Source organism: Cyanistes caeruleus, chromosome Z (genome assembly GCF_971803275.1).
Source record: "Cyanistes caeruleus chromosome Z, bCyaCae1.hap1.1, whole genome shotgun sequence".
Lineage (NCBI taxonomy): Eukaryota > Metazoa > Chordata > Aves > Passeriformes > Paridae > Cyanistes > Cyanistes caeruleus.
The window spans coordinates 62,130,957-62,148,846 of record NC_141732.1 but is presented as its reverse complement, the minus strand read 5'-3'; the positions used below and the strand labels follow the sequence as shown (position 1 = coordinate 62,148,846).

The 17,890-nt window shown below is 39.3% G+C and overlaps 2 protein-coding genes across 8 annotated transcripts in view; one reads left to right on the top strand and one right to left on the bottom strand.

Moving 5' to 3' along the window:
• ERCC8 (ERCC excision repair 8, CSA ubiquitin ligase complex subunit) overlaps window positions 1-11,716 on the bottom strand; it is a 30,715-nt gene extending 18,999 nt beyond the window's left edge. For 2 of the 5 annotated variants that reach the window (XR_015280138.1, XM_086867111.1), the window contains exons 1-4: window positions 11,493-11,716; window positions 9,442-9,537; window positions 9,175-9,276; window positions 900-1,023 (exon numbers count right to left, since the gene is read on the bottom strand). Coding sequence is in view for 4 of the 5 variants with exons in the window: in XM_086867111.1 (XP_086723237.1) it covers window positions 900-1,023; window positions 9,175-9,276; window positions 9,442-9,537; window positions 11,493-11,569 (399 nt within the window). In the remaining variant the exon portion in view is untranslated. The other 3 variants (XM_086867112.1, XM_086867113.1, XM_023944637.2) reach the window with 3 other exon arrangements.
• Window positions 11,692-17,890, top strand: part of NDUFAF2 (NADH:ubiquinone oxidoreductase complex assembly factor 2) — a 57,294-nt gene continuing 51,095 nt past the window's right edge. The window contains exons 1-2 of one of the 3 annotated variants that reach the window (XM_086867121.1): window positions 11,692-12,201; window positions 17,274-17,451. In XM_086867121.1, the coding sequence (XP_086723247.1) occupies window positions 17,403-17,451 (49 nt within the window). In that variant the 5' untranslated portion in view covers window positions 11,692-12,201; window positions 17,274-17,402. The remainder of the gene's footprint in view (window positions 12,202-17,273; window positions 17,452-17,890) is intronic. The other 2 variants (XM_086867122.1, XM_086867124.1) reach the window with 2 other exon arrangements.

The window sequence follows — 17,890 nt, the reverse complement described above, 5'->3', positions numbered from 1 at the left end:
AGTCTTCTATCTTAAAAAAAAAAAAAAAAAGCCCAGAAAAACCAACAAACCAACCCCCAAAAACAACAACAACAAAAAAATAAACAACACCCCAAAAAACCAACAAAATTTGCTCCCAATTATATCCCTAGGATGACAGAATTCTTTTGAAAAAAAATTCTTTTGCTATGTGTGAAGCAGCAGTCAAATAGTATCAATGTAAATTCCTTTTCCCTATGAACATTTACATATGAATGATGGTATGAATCAATGTAAATGTTCATAGGGAGCAGGACAAACCCTCATGAATTTACAGTTCAACACAAGATGTGAGTCAAAGCAATATAAATTCCTAAATAAACTGCTTACTTTTTCAATGTCAGTTACACTGGTTAGCATATTTTTAATGGTTTCTCTCATTCTCTACTGATTTTTAAAAATAGTGTCTGTAGTGTTTAAAACAGCAGAATTCTGGACCCGTATCATGCATGCCAAGACCACCAGTCCTTCAACAGTGCTTGTTATTAGACTCTGGTTACTAAAAATAAGTCACCCTGCCATACTCCCATTTGATTCAACAATCCCTAAGAATGAACTGCAGACTAGACCCAGCTGGATAAGTTCACCAAGAAAAAATTCAAGTAGCTGTATTCCTGGTCACAGCAAAATCAGAAAAGAACTGTCCCAAGTGTTCCAAGTTCTCCTACAGTTTAGACATTCAAGTCTTCAGAAATGGGGAGATACACACCAAGGTGGACAGGAATGTCAGGACCACATCGTCCTGCTGCTACCCACAGTTATAACAGGTAGCTGGTTTTTGTCTTCAGGATGTGTAATCCTGTTCACCTCTGCAAGAACTTCAGATATGCAATAAATAACATGTACACAAAGAAAGTTGCAATCTGTAGAAACTCTCTTACTTGTAAAGTATTTGTATCCCATATTTTCAAGGTTTTGTCAAATGAGCTCGATGTAAACATGCCAGTGTCATGAGGATACCACTGGACTGTCTCCACACTGAATTTATGTACATCAGGATGACTCCTAAAATCAAGGAAAATATTCCAACTGGTTAGAGTTAGATAATCATCTTGTAGTTGTCTTGGTATTCATGACAGGTTGAAAACATAACCATTTTTCTTAATTTGTCCTGACGTTTTCAAGAGGAAATATATTTTTGTTGGCTTGATTTTGATTCAACTAATACTCATTATTTTGAAGAGTCTTCATTTCAAGAAACTCCGGGTCATTACCTTTTCAATATATGGTAACTGTAGCATATCTCAAGACACTCATAAATCATAAAAAATGTCTTTTGAAATGTTTAAGTTGCAACGTTTACAGATCTTAATGTTAAATGTGATGGCCTAACACTACAAACCATTTATGTGTCTTAGAAATGGATCCACTAAAAAATACAATCACACATACAGTTCAAAAGTTCATTAGTGTTAGTGATTACAGCTACATAGTTACTGGCGATCCCTGTCTAACAGTCACCAGAGAGCAGTAGGCTAAGTTACTGAGAGACACTTATATTTGCATTCAGAAATGAAAGAGGAAGAGCAATAGGAAACTTTCAACTGAACTGTGAATATTTAGAAACTGCAATATAATTAATAATTAACTGTGGCAGAAAGAACAGACAGCAGAGTCAATCTTGACAGCTTCAGGATACAGGTGGAACTGAACCCACAACTGTATCGACCAGGTTCTGAATAATATATGTCATTCAAATACCTGGTAGATGACTCATATCTGAGTTGGATTCACATGGATCCAGTCTCAGGGGCCCAAAACCAGCTGTTTGCTCTCTCTCTACCCTCTGCAAGGGGATGAAGGAGAGCATTCAAATAGTGAAGGTGTGAAAAGTTGTGGATTGAGATAAACACATTTTAGTAAGTGAAAGGGAATCAATCAAAACAAACCCTACACCTCCAGGAAAAAACAAACAAACCAACCAAATCCCCAGCCAGTGAACTGATGCAAATGTAACCGCTCACCATAGGCTTAGACTGCTGCACATGACATTTTACAGTATGGAATATCAGTATGATCAGGTGTTCCAGGTATCTCCTCACAGCCTACTGTCTACCCCCTGAAGGGGCAGTGAGGAATGGTGAATGCCTTGACTCTACCAAGCACTGTTCAGCACTCACTAAAACATCAGTGTATTATCAAGACTGGTTACAAATCCAAAACAAATGGCTTTACAAACTACCATGAAGAAAATTAACTCCATCCCAGCTAAATGCAGTACTTATAACAAAACTGATCAACTGGCTACAACTTCAGCTAGAAAAGGGCTCACAAGATTTTTTTTTTTGCTTCAGCTCTTATCTTTGCATTGCTCTATCACATGTTCTGGCCTCCACAACCACTAAGTATTGCAGGGGTATCATTATGCAGAGATGTAGATTTTCAGTACTGCCATCAATTGAAGAGTATTGTACTTCTGGGTTTACCTATCCCTGGCCTAAATTTGTCTACAGCAAATTTAAGCCTAATTTGTCTAAGCAGCACTGCATAACACTACCTTTTAAAGGCAAGAGTGGATCATCACAAAGGAGAATGAAAATCAACACCTTTCACCTCTGAAGGGAATTAAAGGAGACCTCATCTCAATAGGATGCTGAATTCAAAGTAATTAAATGCCTGACAGCAGTCCTACACACTGTTGCAAGCTCCATCAGAGTGCAGTGAATTATGCTGAAGGGAAAAGAACATATATACTGTTCTTCTAAACGTAAGTGTTGGCATACCTTTAACATATCCAATCCAACACTTGTGATTTGTCTTTGAACAGACCCAAACTCTCTACTGAATGAGGGCTTTCAACTCAAAATTGCTGAAGTGCCATTTTCAAGAACTCAGCCTTCTATTGAACTGTCTCCTCACACCTGTAACACTGGTTCCTCCTCAGTCGAGAATACAGGTCAACAGTAAATGTTTTTTAATGCAACATAGTTTCTCAAGTAAGTTGAACTGTTGATGCAGAATAATGTTTCCACTATCCAATCAGCTCACTCACTGCTCCTGAAAACCTCTTACGCAGGATGAACAGCATGGCTACATAAACAAACCCTCCAGGTAAACCAAGAAGGATGTGACTGGCATCCTGGGAACAGGATGGGGAGTTCTAAATGACATAGATTCTGACTTAAGGAACAAAACTAGTCACAATAAAGTAACTTAAATAAACTGAAACACCTTTTATGATCTTCCCTTTTGGCATTGGGAACTAATCAATGGTTTCAAATAGATATATTACCTCAGTGGGAGGGAATTAATGAAAAAGACCATCAATTGATCACAGATGCACTTAGTATAGACCAAATGAATGTTTCTTTAGCTCTTACTTCTATCCAAGCTCAACTGTGGATGCACTGATGACAGCTACAATCACAAGGGAAGGCAAATAAACCATTACTCATTGAAATTCAAAAGGTAATTTGGGATAATAAAATTGAATTTCAAAGAAATTCCAGTTCTGCTGGAATTTACTTAATAAATTTACTTAGTAAATTTTACCTATGATCCCATCAGCAGCACAGCCACAGCTTTTGTGTTAACAATACACATATGTATCATATGCTTTACTACACGATATATACCCAGTCATTGCATTAGGATTAAACCACAACAGAACTATACGCATCCTCCGGAGCTTATATGTGTATAAAGATGGAAATAAATGGGAAACTATTGATGCCGACATGTGCATTGCATAAGGGCAACAAGGATGCATTTGTGAACGTAACACCATCAAAACCCAAGGCATTTGTCATGACACTGAGCAAAATATTTCTCATTTTGAGATTCTTTCTAAGGAAAACCTGGAAACTGTGCATATTGGTAAAGGATATGCTCTTATGAGACCCTCTTATGATTTTATATTTATGTATAACATTACTGTAGAAACAAGTAATCACTCTCATATTTATGCTAATACTTTGCCAACATTATGGAATGTAATTTTAGCTATTCAGCTCCTATTGTATCCTATTAAAACATTAGAACCTAATTATACTCCGATTCAAGACTGCAGCCTACTCCCATTGGTATGAATCTCATGCAGGTAAATAAATGGTTACAGCACAAAGACCTGAGCTGCTTGTTCAAAATAATCCCCCCAAAAATGGAAAACAGACTTTGTTTATTGTCCATCATGATGCAGAAGAAATAAATCACATGATGGAGTAGGTGAAGAAAGTGGTGGGACACCCTTTTTTGAATGGTCACTAGAAGTTACCACAATTCTCAACAGAGTGCTCCACCCTGTTGTCATTTTGTTGATGGTAACTCTCTTGCTTTTTGTTCTAATAATTATATTGTATGTTCAGGTTTGGATAATTATGAAACAATTAGCCTATTGGCTACCCTCACTAATACCAGATAACCACACACTAGAAATAAATTAGATGATCCGCACTGTATGAAAATGTGAAACATTCTCAAATTTTGTTTGGATATTGTGAAGCATGAGTGACTAGTCACGGGTAGATTATGTGGAAAGATGGCTAAGGGTAAAATTAGAGGAAATGGAGAAGTTATATTCACATCCGAACAGAAGTATATAATGATATGGGAATTATAGGGTGAAGTGCAGTTGTCTCTTCTGGATGGAATGTGGTGAGCATGACTGAAAGCTATTCCACAATGACTCCCCATACAAACAGCCTGCAACCTCAAGCACCTGTTAAGGGGGATGAAATGAGGGCTGCAGCCAAGACACCATGGCCAGGCACTGTTGAAATCCATGCAGGGAGGGGTACTTTCTAACTGATAAACCACATAGCACCTGTCCACCAAAGGAGATAGAAGATGTCTTTCTGTTGAACCAGAAACTGCGTTGAAATTGCTCTTCCTGGATGAACGTGGTTCATTAGCATCTATTTGTAATACCAACACAGACCTCCATCCCAAAGTTTCAAGGCACAGAAAATTCTCAGTTGGAAGGCAGACACAAGGATCATCAAGTCCAACTCTTAAGTGAATGGCCCATATGGGAATCAAACCCACAACCCGGCCATTATTAGCACCATGCTCTAACCAACTGAGCTAACCTCAAGGTTAAGATCACTCCTCACTGAGCATGGGCTCTTCATTTTATTGACTGTATCTTTAAGAGGAAAGGGAGAGAATTTTGCACTATTTAGTAACAAAGGTATAGTACCTCAAACTCCAACTAAACACAATGGAATAGTATTAAAGTCAGTCAAGGATGGTGAAGTTAGGGATGATTCCACTGTAACTCCTGGGATCAGCCAACACGGTGATCTGTCTTCTTCCCCGGAGGAATGCATATTAGCAAGAACCTTACTCTATGTGCACTTTACTATTAGGGATTAAATCTTGTCTGTGTATTGGTCTGAACATGTTTTTCCAGTCAGAAACAATCACTGGCAGGCCTTGAACCTTAATGTGTCACAATTTTCTCTTATTAATAATAAAGAATGCTATTCCACAGTTAAGAGTCCTTCATGGACACTGGCACGTACTGGCAGTGGGTAATATAATTGAATAAAGTGGGAAACCCCACTGAGGGTGTTTCCCTTATGCTGTTGGTGTGTGTCCCTGAACTGGTCAGTTAAACCACCCTCTGATCCACCAGGACTATTCAATTAAGGATCCCTGTAACAGGGTGCTGAGGGGCTGGTTGGATAAAAGGTCTCAGCTTTCCCTCGGCACTGACAGACTAATCTAACACTAGGGGCTGAGTGATGAAATATCCCTTTTCACATGCAGATCTGATTTTATCTGAGCTTATAAACCTTTCTGCTCACTTAGGTTGCTAAAAAGCAAAAAAGTTATCCTTAAGAAGAGTTAGCCTGAAGCCAGCACTGACAATACTAAGAGATATTGAGTAACTTTTGAGCTTAGTTTTTAAATGACTTCTGCATTGCTCCTCCCCCTCTGAGGCATATCCTAGAATGGCCTGTTCCTCTGGCACAGTGCTAAAAGTCTACAAACTTCATGCATATATCCTTCAGGGAGGTGTGCTGGTTTTGGACAGAGTAGAATCAATTTTCTTCCCAGTGCCTACATGGGTTACTAGTTTCAGATTTGTGCTGAACAGAGCTGGTAACAGAGATGCTTTTGTTATTGCTGAGCAAGGCTTACACAGAGACAAGGCCTTTTCTGCTTTTCATACTGACATGCTGGTGAGGGGACTGGGAGTGCCTGGGAGGTTGGGAGGAGACATAGCCAGGACAAGTGACCCCAGCTGACCAAATTCCAGACCATGTAACATCAAGCTCAGTATATAGAGCTGGGGCAAGAAGGAAAAAGAAAGAGACTTGTTTGGAATTATGGCAGTTGTCTATCCAAGTAACCATTATGCGTGATGAGGCCCTGCTTTCCTGGAGATGGCTGAAGCAGTGAATTAATTCCTTGTCTGCTTGTGTTTGCAGCTTTTGCTTTCCTTATTAAACTACCTCAAGCTTTTACCTTTCCAATTCTCTCCCTGATCCCACTGGTAAGGAAGTGGACAAGCACCTGTGTGGAACCTGGTTGCTAGCTAGAGTTAAACCATGATAAGCTAAAAATCTTTAGTACCTGCAGAGCCAGGATCAAGCTTGACTCAGAGTGATCTCACTCCTGGAGAGGCGTTTCTATGCACTGCAGAAAAATCTAAACCCATGGAACTTACTATACAGGTACAGTAACTGTAAGTGCATAACACTGACTGGACTGTAATCAACTCTGCACAAGAACAATCAATTCTCCCATAATCCCCAGGGCTGAGGAATGAACAATCAATTCTCCTATAATCCACAGGGCTGAGGAATGAACTAACAAACTCCTGAGCAGCTCTGCAGGAATCACCTTTGATCTGGCTTAGTAGTGACTACATGCCTTTCAGCCTAGTTTCACATGTCAGGATGTATATTATTCCCTGTTCATTCCGTATGAAGTATTTTCATCCATTACTCAAAATATCCCAGTCTTTTCTACCATACACAAATACAGAATTAATTCTATGGATAATAGGTCACTGTCATTCATTCTTCCTAGATATGTTTTGAGTAGTAGAGACTACCTTAAAGATAAGCATTATCTGCATATTATCTAGAAACTGGTACTGTTTGGTTACTCACAAACGCCAGTTTTTGCCAAAGGACAGCATGAAACCAGGTAAAGCTCTCTGTGCTGACTCCCAGAAAAACAGGGAAAATTTTATTTTTGTATTTGCAATAGTGGCCCTAGATTCTAGATGAGAAACACGGGGTAAATCACAGCCTACCACCAGGAATTCTCTCTTTTGTTGTTCTATACTACTGGATCATCAGCAAGCCCAGTTCAGGGTCTATTCAGAAACAGCTTCAAAGGGCCTCTAGCAGGAGCTTATTCTTCAAGCAACTTTGAGACCAGACCTGTGCTCTGCCCTGCAAACCTGGAAGACAGGCAAACTTCACAACATGTCAGCACTATATCCTTCAAAGATAGGACACAGACACTCAGAGGGAAAGTGTTTCTGAAGTATAAATTCATGTATTAAGTCAGGAACTCTGAATAATATTCCAAATATCTGAAGACGTATATAAACTGTAGCTAATTAGTTACAGTAAGTATTTAAAGCATACTAGGAAACTTCATGAATACTACAAATAAATAACTGATGCAAGAAACCTGCTAAGTTTATTTAAGCAATAATTATCATAAAGCTGTCATTTAGAGCAGTGCCACACAAAATCCAATTCTACTAACAAAATTTATGCCTTGAGTAGAAAGAAATAAAAGATGCATCTATGCAAATTAACAGCAACTCAAGAAACAGACAACCAACTAACCATCCTCCTAAACAGAATCTTTGAAGATGGAATATTTCTACTGACACAACTGAAGTTAATGATGGATTGATTTTAGCACAGAGTTGACAGCTTTTACATTGTGTCTTCTTAGGATGAATTTCTTCAGTTTGCTGCATCTGTTTCAGAATTCATTTCAGTTTTGAGATTTGGGGATGTATGGTCATTGTATGTTCTTAACTACAATTTAAAAAAATTTTGTGCCCAGCAACCAACACTTCTCATATTAGCTATGTCCTACTTGCCTTTTTCTTTCTTATGACCCAAGATATTGTCAAGGCCTTTTATTTACTGTTCTGTTCTTGTATACCTGACTCATGAAGACTCTGACCTTTAGACCTCAAATAATTTGTAGACTGGGAAAAAATAAGGGGAAAATGCAGCTAAAAATCTTTTATGAAGTAGAATATCTCTTACTGTGAGTCTTAGGAGAAGTTCTAACCTATTAGATAAGCCTATTATCCAAATTAAAAAAAAAACAGCTTTTGCTAGAAGACTTAATGTCTATAATGGAAAAATTTATATTGCCTGCAGGGACAGCCTGACAAATCAATAACAGCTTTGACTCTTTTTAAAGATTACACACAGCACAGTAGTACCCTGTTCTTTAGAAAAATACATTCCATTTTTTCAGTAACACATCTGTCTTCATTTGAACATGTTCGTAAGAAGTTTTGTATAAATCACTTCTATACCTGCTGAACACCTGCTGAACTAAAAAGAGCTCCTAATAAATCTGGAATGAGAGAAATGTTTTATTTCCCATGGGGAAATAAAACAATAGGTATAAGATTTTTTTCAAACAGATGAAAAGGATTACGCAAATAATTGCATATAATCCTTCTTAAAAATATATTTATTCAAATATATGTATTAGATATATTTGGTGAATACAGGGAATATTTCCGCATCAGTACCAAAACTTCTTTTTCAGTTACTGGCACGGAGGCACCAAATTGCAACATGAAACAATAAGAAAACTCACAGGTGAGAAATCATGACTTAGAGGAAGGTTTGGAGTTTTTTTAACCCTGTCTTCTTTTTCTAGTGTTAAAATATGAGGTTAGAGTACTAGGTCTGACTTCCTTTTGTGGTATCTACAGCAACATAAGACTGTCTAATTTGAGTTTGCATATGAGTACAACTGATATCCTTCATTTTAACTTTTGAAACTGCTATAGATTTACTCAAACGATACCAGAGTCATTGTACATATACTCTGTATATATATGCATATGTCTGAGCAGACAAATTAGGAAGAAACAGTTTCTGCTACTAGCCTTCAAAGATTTCTGGCAGTATTTTCTGCAGTCTTTTTATCCTTTTCATTCTACCCACACAAGAGCTATACCATGTACTTTTAAAAGACTTTTGGAGTACTTACCTTCCAACAGAAAAAAGTGCTTTACATGTGTAACTTGGTTTCCTGCTCAAGTTTTCAAGGTCATAAAGTACAATAACACCATCCGATCCACCAGATAACATGCTGAAAGTGTCAATAAAGCACAAAAGTTAAAACACTCATAATCTCAATATGCTCATTATAATAGAGGGTTCAACAAGACAGAAAATCCATAGTAACAAAACTTATGTTTTTACATGTTTTAAGAATTCATTATGTATGCTTTTAGCAACCAAAGAATATACTTACTATCTTCCCTCAACAGGCTCGATATCAAGGGTGTTGATACCACTTCCATGTATTCTTTCCACATCTCTATCTTTATTTAATTCCAAACTTAGAACCCTACTCGCAAAAAAAAGGAAGAAAGAGAGAGGAACAACAAGAACAGAATTATATGTTATTATGTATCTCTGAAGACCTGAAACCTAGTTTCATGCTTCTTCAATGCATTTAAGCCATCTTTGTAATTTTTTTGCAAAACTACAAAATACAGAGATAGAAATAAGTCTTGTGAAGTTGGGAGAAAAAAATACTTTGTTGTTTCGAAGGTAAGAGAGCAATACATATGTAAAATGGGATCAAAGAAAAAGCAAAACCTCATTTGGGGTAAGCATTAAACAAAACCTGGAATGTAATTTGAAAACATTAAGGAAAAGAAACATTAAGAAGCTTGTAATCACCACAAATATTGACTACTTTGAAGCTTCACCATGTAGTAGCCTTTCAGGCTTCATTCTGCTTAGAACTAGGGACACCTAGCGGAAAAAGTAATTTAGTTTATCAAGTTTACAGTATTTCCTTTAATGAAACGAAGTATCTACGCTACATTTTCTGCAACACTAAATAAAAACTAGGTTACCCGAAATAATGACGCTCCTAAGAGACAACCTTTCCTGACCTGCAATTCTTAGCTTGTACTTTAAAATATGTTACCATTGCATTGACCAAAATGAGATACTCTGCTTCATTAAATCACACTACCCGATATAAAATTTAGCCTTGCAATATAATCAGAGCTTCCTATGGCACCATTTTGTACAAACCATGACACTACCACAACAAAAACGTAACTAAGTAGGTAACTGAAAAGCTGTGACGCAGATTGCCCCTACTCAGCTTCAGCTCAAGTGGCTAAAAATTCTGATGTGACAACCTTAGGCTTCTACAGGCAGGTCCCCAACATTATGTCTCATAGACATGCTATAAAAGCAGCAAATAATTTAAACTCTCTTAAACAATGTGAAATATAATTATGCAAGAATTCACCTAGAGTAAGAATTCTGACAAACAGAAGATACCAAATTTAAAACATTTGAGCTCCAGATGGAATTTTAGGAAGCAAGAAATCCCCCTGTGGAAATGTATTAAAACACGTGACTTCAAAATGCAGCTATAAATAAAATATAATTAAGACTTCAGATTTGAGGTTTTTTTCAGTCAAAATTGAAAAGTTTTGGAAGGGAAATATTAAACAGACAATTGTCCAAGTAAGGTTAAATCCACCCAGTATATTACTGTTCTTAACACTGAATGCTACATGAGTGCTGAGGGCACAAAGGGACAAAACTGTGTTGTCTAGATGCACCCAGAAAGAAGCTTCCTGAACTACTAAAATTAATTTCAACTTTAAATATTTGTTTTACAATGGTACAGAGTCATAAAGCCATAAGTCACCAACACAGACCCAGAAGCTGTGTGAGTAACTGAGCTAAGGTAGGATTTATCGGACTTATCTTGAAGATCTACATCTGCAAAGTAGACTCTCTGATAGTGAACAAATATCACATTATATAACCTTTAGCAGGAATATTAACAAATCCCTCTATACTGCCAGCACTTCCCACAAAAACGGCTAAGAAACCTCCTGCATCTAACGCTTTTTCAAACTGCCGAGAGGCCGGGTTTGGGAAAAAGGACGAGCAGCTGCGGGCACACGGGCATTGCAAACACCTGTTTCCTCACAAGCGGAGCGCAGCCTCACGCAGATTGAACCCCCTGGAGGAACCGCGCCGACAGCAAGGGCAGTAACTCCGAGGCGCAGGGAGTGAGGCACAGCTTCTCGCGCTGTGCACACTCCGCCCAGTACAGAGCTGCTGACCCACCCACGCCACCCCAGCCCCGCGGGGCACTCCGAGACGAGGCGGGTGGGCGAGCAGCTCCCCCGCGCACAGAGGGCCTGAGGCTGTGTAGCCCCTCACCCCGCCCCGGGCCGGGCCGCCCCAGTGCGGGCCGGGCGGAGCCAGGGGCTGCCGCTCCGAGGCCTCCCCGCGCAGGGACACCCGCCCCGGCACCGGTACCTCCGGGTGCTCTCCGCTCGGCGCAGCCGCGCGGGGTCGTCCAGCCCGGCCTGGCGAGCAGCCATGAGCCCCAACATGGCGGGAGAGCCCGGCCCGCTCTGCTCCGCGCCGCCATCTTGTAGCGGCCGCGGCCGGGATTGGCTCGGGGCGGGCCGGCCCGCGCCAATGGCCAGCGGCGTTGCTGGCGCGCCCGGCGCCCATAGGCGGGGCGGGGCGGGGCCGGGCGGCGCTGCGCACCGGCAGGCGCGAGGACCGTGTCGCTGTGTCTGTGTCCCGGTGCCCAGGGGCGGAGGCGGCGCGGCCTTGCCATCGGGATCCCGGCATGAGCCGCGCCTGGCAGGCTCTCCGCGCTCTGCGGCTGCGGCTCGTGGGGCCTGCCAAGGAGCTGGTGGGCACCGACCAGTTTGGCAACAAGTACTACCGGGTGCCCAAGCACGAGAGCCGCGCAGGTACGCACCGGGGCCCCGCCGGCGGCTGCGGGCGCGGGGGGAGCCGTGCCTTGCGCCCCTGCTTGGCCCGTCACCCGCCCGCCGCTGTCCGCAGCCAGCGGGGCGGCTGGACGGCGGCTGATTAAAAAAAATAGTGTCTGAACAGTAACGGGAATGAAAGTGCCGCGCATCGGGAAACACGCGCCTTTCTGGTGCCCCAATGCCAGGAAAACCGTAAAGCCGCTCACTGGAGGGTTTCAGAGTTCAGCAGCATTTTCTAGGTAGGTAGGCAGCAATTATTTAGTCTTCTTGGTGATTCAGATGTCTTCTGCATAAGCTTTTAAAAGCTAGAGTCCAGAGAAGGGCAGTGGAGCTGGGAAGGGTCTGGAGCACAAGTGCTGTGAGGAGCAGCTGAGAATGTGTATCCTGGAGAAAAAGAGGCTCAGGGGTCACCTTATCACTTCACAACTGCCTGACAGAAGGGTGCAGTCAGGGGTCGCCCTCCTGTGTCGGGCAACCAGTGACACAGCTGGAGGAAATGGCCTCAAGCTGCTCCAGGGGAGGTTCAGGTTGGACATCAGGAATAATTTTTTTCGTGGCTGTTAAACATTGGAACAGCCTGCCCAGGGAGGTGGTGGTGTCACCATCCCTAAAATTCTTCACAAAACAATTGGACGTGTCAGTGCTATGGTTTAGTTGACCTGGTGGTGTTTGGGCATAGGTTGGTTGCTCTTGATGATCTCAGAGGTCTTCTCCAACCTAACTGGTTATGTCATTCTCTGAAATTAATTCTAACAAAGAAGAAATTGATGTGATTTTTTTTTATGGAAGTGTTTTTATGAAAGTGTATCTAGTGTTTTTGTCATGAAAGTGTTTTATGAAGTGCTTTTTATTTTGATTTATCCTATGTTGCAGTAGTTGATGGTACTCACTGTTAAACATACTTGACCATGAGGTGTGGGCTTTAACATTAGTCTTTAGGGAAAGGGAAATAAGTAGAATGAAAGCAGCATCAGGCTTCAAAAACTCTGAAGATAGATAGGAAATACCCTGTGAATGTCTTATGAAGAATCAGTGAAAACTCACATAGGACACATCATAGCTGTACCTCTTCCAGTGTTTAAAAGAACAAGTACAAATTGTGTGGATGAAGACCAGGAAGTATAGTAATAAATTAACTGGGCTAAATATTAAGTTTTTAGTGACAAAAAAAGGAAAAACAGACCCTCCATGAGTCATTTTAACTGGTATGAGTGCTGGGAAAATAGAGGAACAAGTAATATCTCCTAAGTATATTCACAAGGTAATGAGTGAAGACGGATGTGAGATTGTTAGTTTGAAAAGATAGGTTTGTATCAATTTTATTTTTTTTCTGCTTACACAATATGTCAGTGTTTTTTAGACTTTTATGTGTGCTGAATTTAAGAATATGGGTTATGAATTTGCTATGCAGGTGCATAGCAGGCTAGCAGCTGTTCTTGGAATAGTCTGAAATGCTACCCTGTCAGATGCAGAGAATCTACCAGCTGCCTGTCAAAAGTTTTGTTATGAGACATTTGGATGAAGAACAATAAAGTATTTTTATTACATTTGGAGGTGAAACTGTGCAGGACAAAATGGGAAGTAGCTGTGAGCATCTCATGGCAAGTCACTGGGTTTCTGGGTTACTTGGATGTAGGAGATTCTATTTCCCCACTCACTGGTGACTCATTTCCACTGTAACTCATGCCTTTACTTCTGTGAATGGCCATCCTTGCGGTGTCAGTATAGAAAAGATACGAGGTTTCATCTATTCCAGAGCAGGAAATCATGCCAGTTCTCCCTCAGGTTTATGGCTGAGAGGAAAAATAATTCTGACCCTAGTGATTACAGGTGGTTGCACCCACTGCTGTGGTAACTACTGTTAGCAACAGCCACTGCTGTTGCCTCTCAACATTTTTGGACAACATCTTGTGCTGTACAAACTGGTCACACTTGGCATTTGTGGGCTTTAATAACTTTGTGAAGAAGTTTAAGGATATGGATGGTGAAGGTAATAGAAATTGAGGAAGGTCTATAGAAGTTAAAATTACACAGAAAATTTCTGACAGTTAGTTTTTAAAAGAAACTAGGAATTTAAAAGTGCTGGGAAAGCAATGCCCTCTTTTCAAGTGTTGGAGACCATTATTTGTTACATTGGGAAGATCGGCTGCGTATGTAATTGATAAACCACCCAGTGTCCTAACCTAATGTTAGGTTAGGTATATAGAGACCAGTTCAGGATTGAAACAACACTAGAAAGAAAATGAGTTGTAGAGAAAACCAGTGAAATGTTGTGTGCAGTTTTCACTGCAAGGTTACTGCAGTGTGTCTGCACTATGCTTTTTTGTCTGCCCTATGGGTTAGGGAGTACTGAGTAGCTCTACCACAGTGCCAGGCCTGATGTGCTTAATCTCTGTACTGCAACGGATTAAATATTGCAGAAGAGTGCAAAACACACAGATGTTGCTTTCTCTCTCCACTTAGGGTATGTATATCAGGAAGGGCTGATCTTTGTTTCAGGCCAACGTCCCACCTTAAGCTGTAGGTGAAAGTAAATAGTGTAGGACGTGTCTATACCACCTTCTGCTTCAATCAAAAGCTGTCTGAAACCTTTCTTTTGGCCTGCACTGGTCTTTGGCAGGCGTTTGGAACAGAAACAGTGGAGTGTGTGATGCAAATAATTAATATTTTCTTTCTGTCAGGTGAATTTTGTTCTTCTACACTGAGTTCAGGGTCCAAAACACTTTTGGAGCCTGAAGCCTTGTCTGTAGTAGGGAGTAGTAGGAGCAGGTCGACAAGTGGTTGATGCTGAGTTTCCTAAATGGTTAATACTAAGTTTCCTTATACCTCCATCATCTGTGATTCAGAGAGTCTGCTTCTTAAATTAAGTCTGTTATCCAGGACTGAGTATCTGCAATATAGACTTTGAAGATCTCAAAGGGGTACAAAACATTTAGGTATATGCTGCAGGTATAGCTTTCACATTCACATGCTGGTTTTTTTGAAATGTTTTATAAATGAGGATTTCTTCTTTAAAAAACAAGTTATGCACTCAAAAATTACTTTGAGATCCAAATCAGCATGTGCTAAATAAAGGCAACACGCGATTAACTACAAAACCACACTTATTTTAAGTCACTACATCAGATGTAGTCTCACTAACATCCTAAGGTCTTGGATATCCAGATCTAACTCAAGATGTAGCAATTTTACCCTGAGACCACCTTTACCTCTGTCATCATAGGAAAGTTACCTTGTGTTTCTGATTTTGCCTGTTTCTGAGTAATTAGGTTCTTAGGAGAAGAGCCAGCAACTTGAATAGGTTTTGCTGGGATGAAGGGAATAATTGTGGACATTAAAGAAGTGTCAGTGATGATTTTAACATGTGTGTAGCCTTCATCAAAATGCTATAATGAGTAATAGCGAAAAGATATGAGTTTGCATGAGTACTGTAACTCTGTGGGGTGAATATATAAAAGATTGGCCTTTTAAAGTGCAGGGGAAGACAGATGTAAAATAATGCTGTTTCAGCCTGGTTGTCTTATTTTTCTTGAAAGAGAGAAAGTGAATGTTAAAAGATTGTAAGAATGAGAAGCCATTAGATTCAGTAAAGAAAGCAATGGCTAGAAATAGAAAAAGAGCTAAGAAAAATCTGAGTGCCAATACAGAGGGAAAAGACCCTATAAAAGTAACTGTACTGTCAACAGGAATATGTGAGAATTCAAAATTAAAGTAGTTAATTTCCTGAAAGCATGAAACCTGAGACAAGGTACGCTGTTTAATTTTTATCAAAAAAATACTTTTTTATAAAAAAAGTTATTTATCAAAAAAGAACTTCATCAGTTCTTTATCAAAAAATAAATTTTATTTTCAAGTGGGGAAAAAACTATCATCCTGAAAGTCAGGTCACACCTTCAACAACATAGTTAGATGGGCTTATTTGATTGTAAAAATGATTCTGTATTTAATGACAATCTCTAAGTGGTGGGTTTTTACAAGATTGCCCTAAAGTGATGGCAGTGATAAAAATACAACTACACCAAGCTTGTCATTAGAGGAACATCCAGCATAAGTCATTATCTCTGAGATGCCTCTTCAGTTAGTTGTGATAGCAAATCAGAATAGATGACTGAGTAGTAGTGATTGATGCCTCATTTCAGTATCTTGGACAAGTATTTCACTGAACATTATATTATTTTCACTGAAATTTATCAATGTAATTTATTTTTCTTATTATATACCATGCTGTCAAGGGCATTGCCATAGCTTTGGTACATGATTAATTGTTCCTGCAGTAGAACATGGACTGAAACTTAGAGTGTTCATATATTTTTAATTGAAAAACAAATTCCTCATACAGTTTATGCATTTATAACTAAAAAATATATCTTGCTGGAAATAGCTGATTCCATTTTCCATTGAAAAGAATTGATACAGGCTCTTAATAACTATTTTAGTTTAAAAATGCAAAAAGATAAGGGGCCCTAAATACTTAAGATCTGGTATATAATTTTTTCATCAAAAGGCTGATTAATGAGGAGGTTATATTTAAACTTTTTCAATATCTTCATTTGCAGTCCTATGTATTGTAATGATTAAGAGTTAAAATGAGCACTGTAAAGTAGCACCATATGCAAATTTTTATAAGAACAGTAGGTCATCATCGAGGTCATTTTATTTCAAAGATTATGTAGGAGTGTTAAAAGCATGGTTTGAGTTTTAAAGTTCTCTTTATGGGAGCAGCAAGCTCAGATTTTATTTGATTTGGACCTTCAGCAATTACCAGGAATTTCTGGAAAAAGCATGAAGCATTCTGTATTCCATAGGTTTTTGTATGTTGTACAAGCTCTGCATTAGGGGCCATATGTGGCCTACACTTCTGATACTATGAGCTTTAAGAAGGAAAGTGATAAGCTAAAATTTCTCAGTACTCTTATTAAATACCATTGAGAAATACATGTGGCATTACCAAGTTTCAGTGGTAAATTTTGTTGCTAATAATTGAATGCAAGCACTGACTTCTGTGGGAAATATTTTCTTCACCTGAAATTCCCACTCACATTTGCATAAGCCTGTATCTCATGCACTAAATTCTCAACAAACCAGAAATGCATAAATAAAGAAGAATCTGTATAAGGAAAAGTACTCAGCATTCAGTTGCATTATACATATAAATATAGGACATATGAATTGTCCTATATGTGATTGAATCCAGTCTTCAGTAAAAGTATGTGCATTTTTTAATGAAAGTTTTTTAGAAAGATTTAAGGTTCTGTTGAGACTAAAGGAATTCTCCATGATAATTTTAGTTGCTCCTTGTTTCCTATTTTAGGTACTGGCCTGTCACCTTCCTGTGCATCAGAAGTTTAGAGTAGAATTTCTACTTTTCTTCAAAATCTTTTATAAAACACAGCTTTTTATTGAAACTGAACTGAAACATTCCTGTAATGCTTTATGATAAATGACAGAGGGTGGAAGAAGCAACAAATCTCCAAAGCATATCTTCAGAGGTAAAAGCTATGATTTTCTTCTGAGTCTGAATGTTAGCTTCCTCGCCAGCAGGAATGAAGTGTGAGGAAGAGACAGAAACTGGTTTTGATGGAATGAAGCATTTGTAAGCTGACTGTTGAGGATTGCGGATAACTGTGCATCATATCTGAACATAAAAGTTAGTTTTTCAAATGTTGGTGGAAAGCTAATAAATTTTAGTTTTACATGTCTAATGTTAAGATACTAATGAGACACAGAAGTTTAATATTGATACATGAATGTAAAACTAAATTTTCAGATTTCATTATCTTGATTATGGAAATAATTCTATGGAGAAAATGTGAGGTTTTTTTCCCGGATACGGACTCTCACACCACAGCAATACCTGGCAGTTAGAGGTTTCTCCAGGTGGTGGCAACGTTGTTTCAAAAACAGGAGCAGCAAGTACTGACAGCTGAG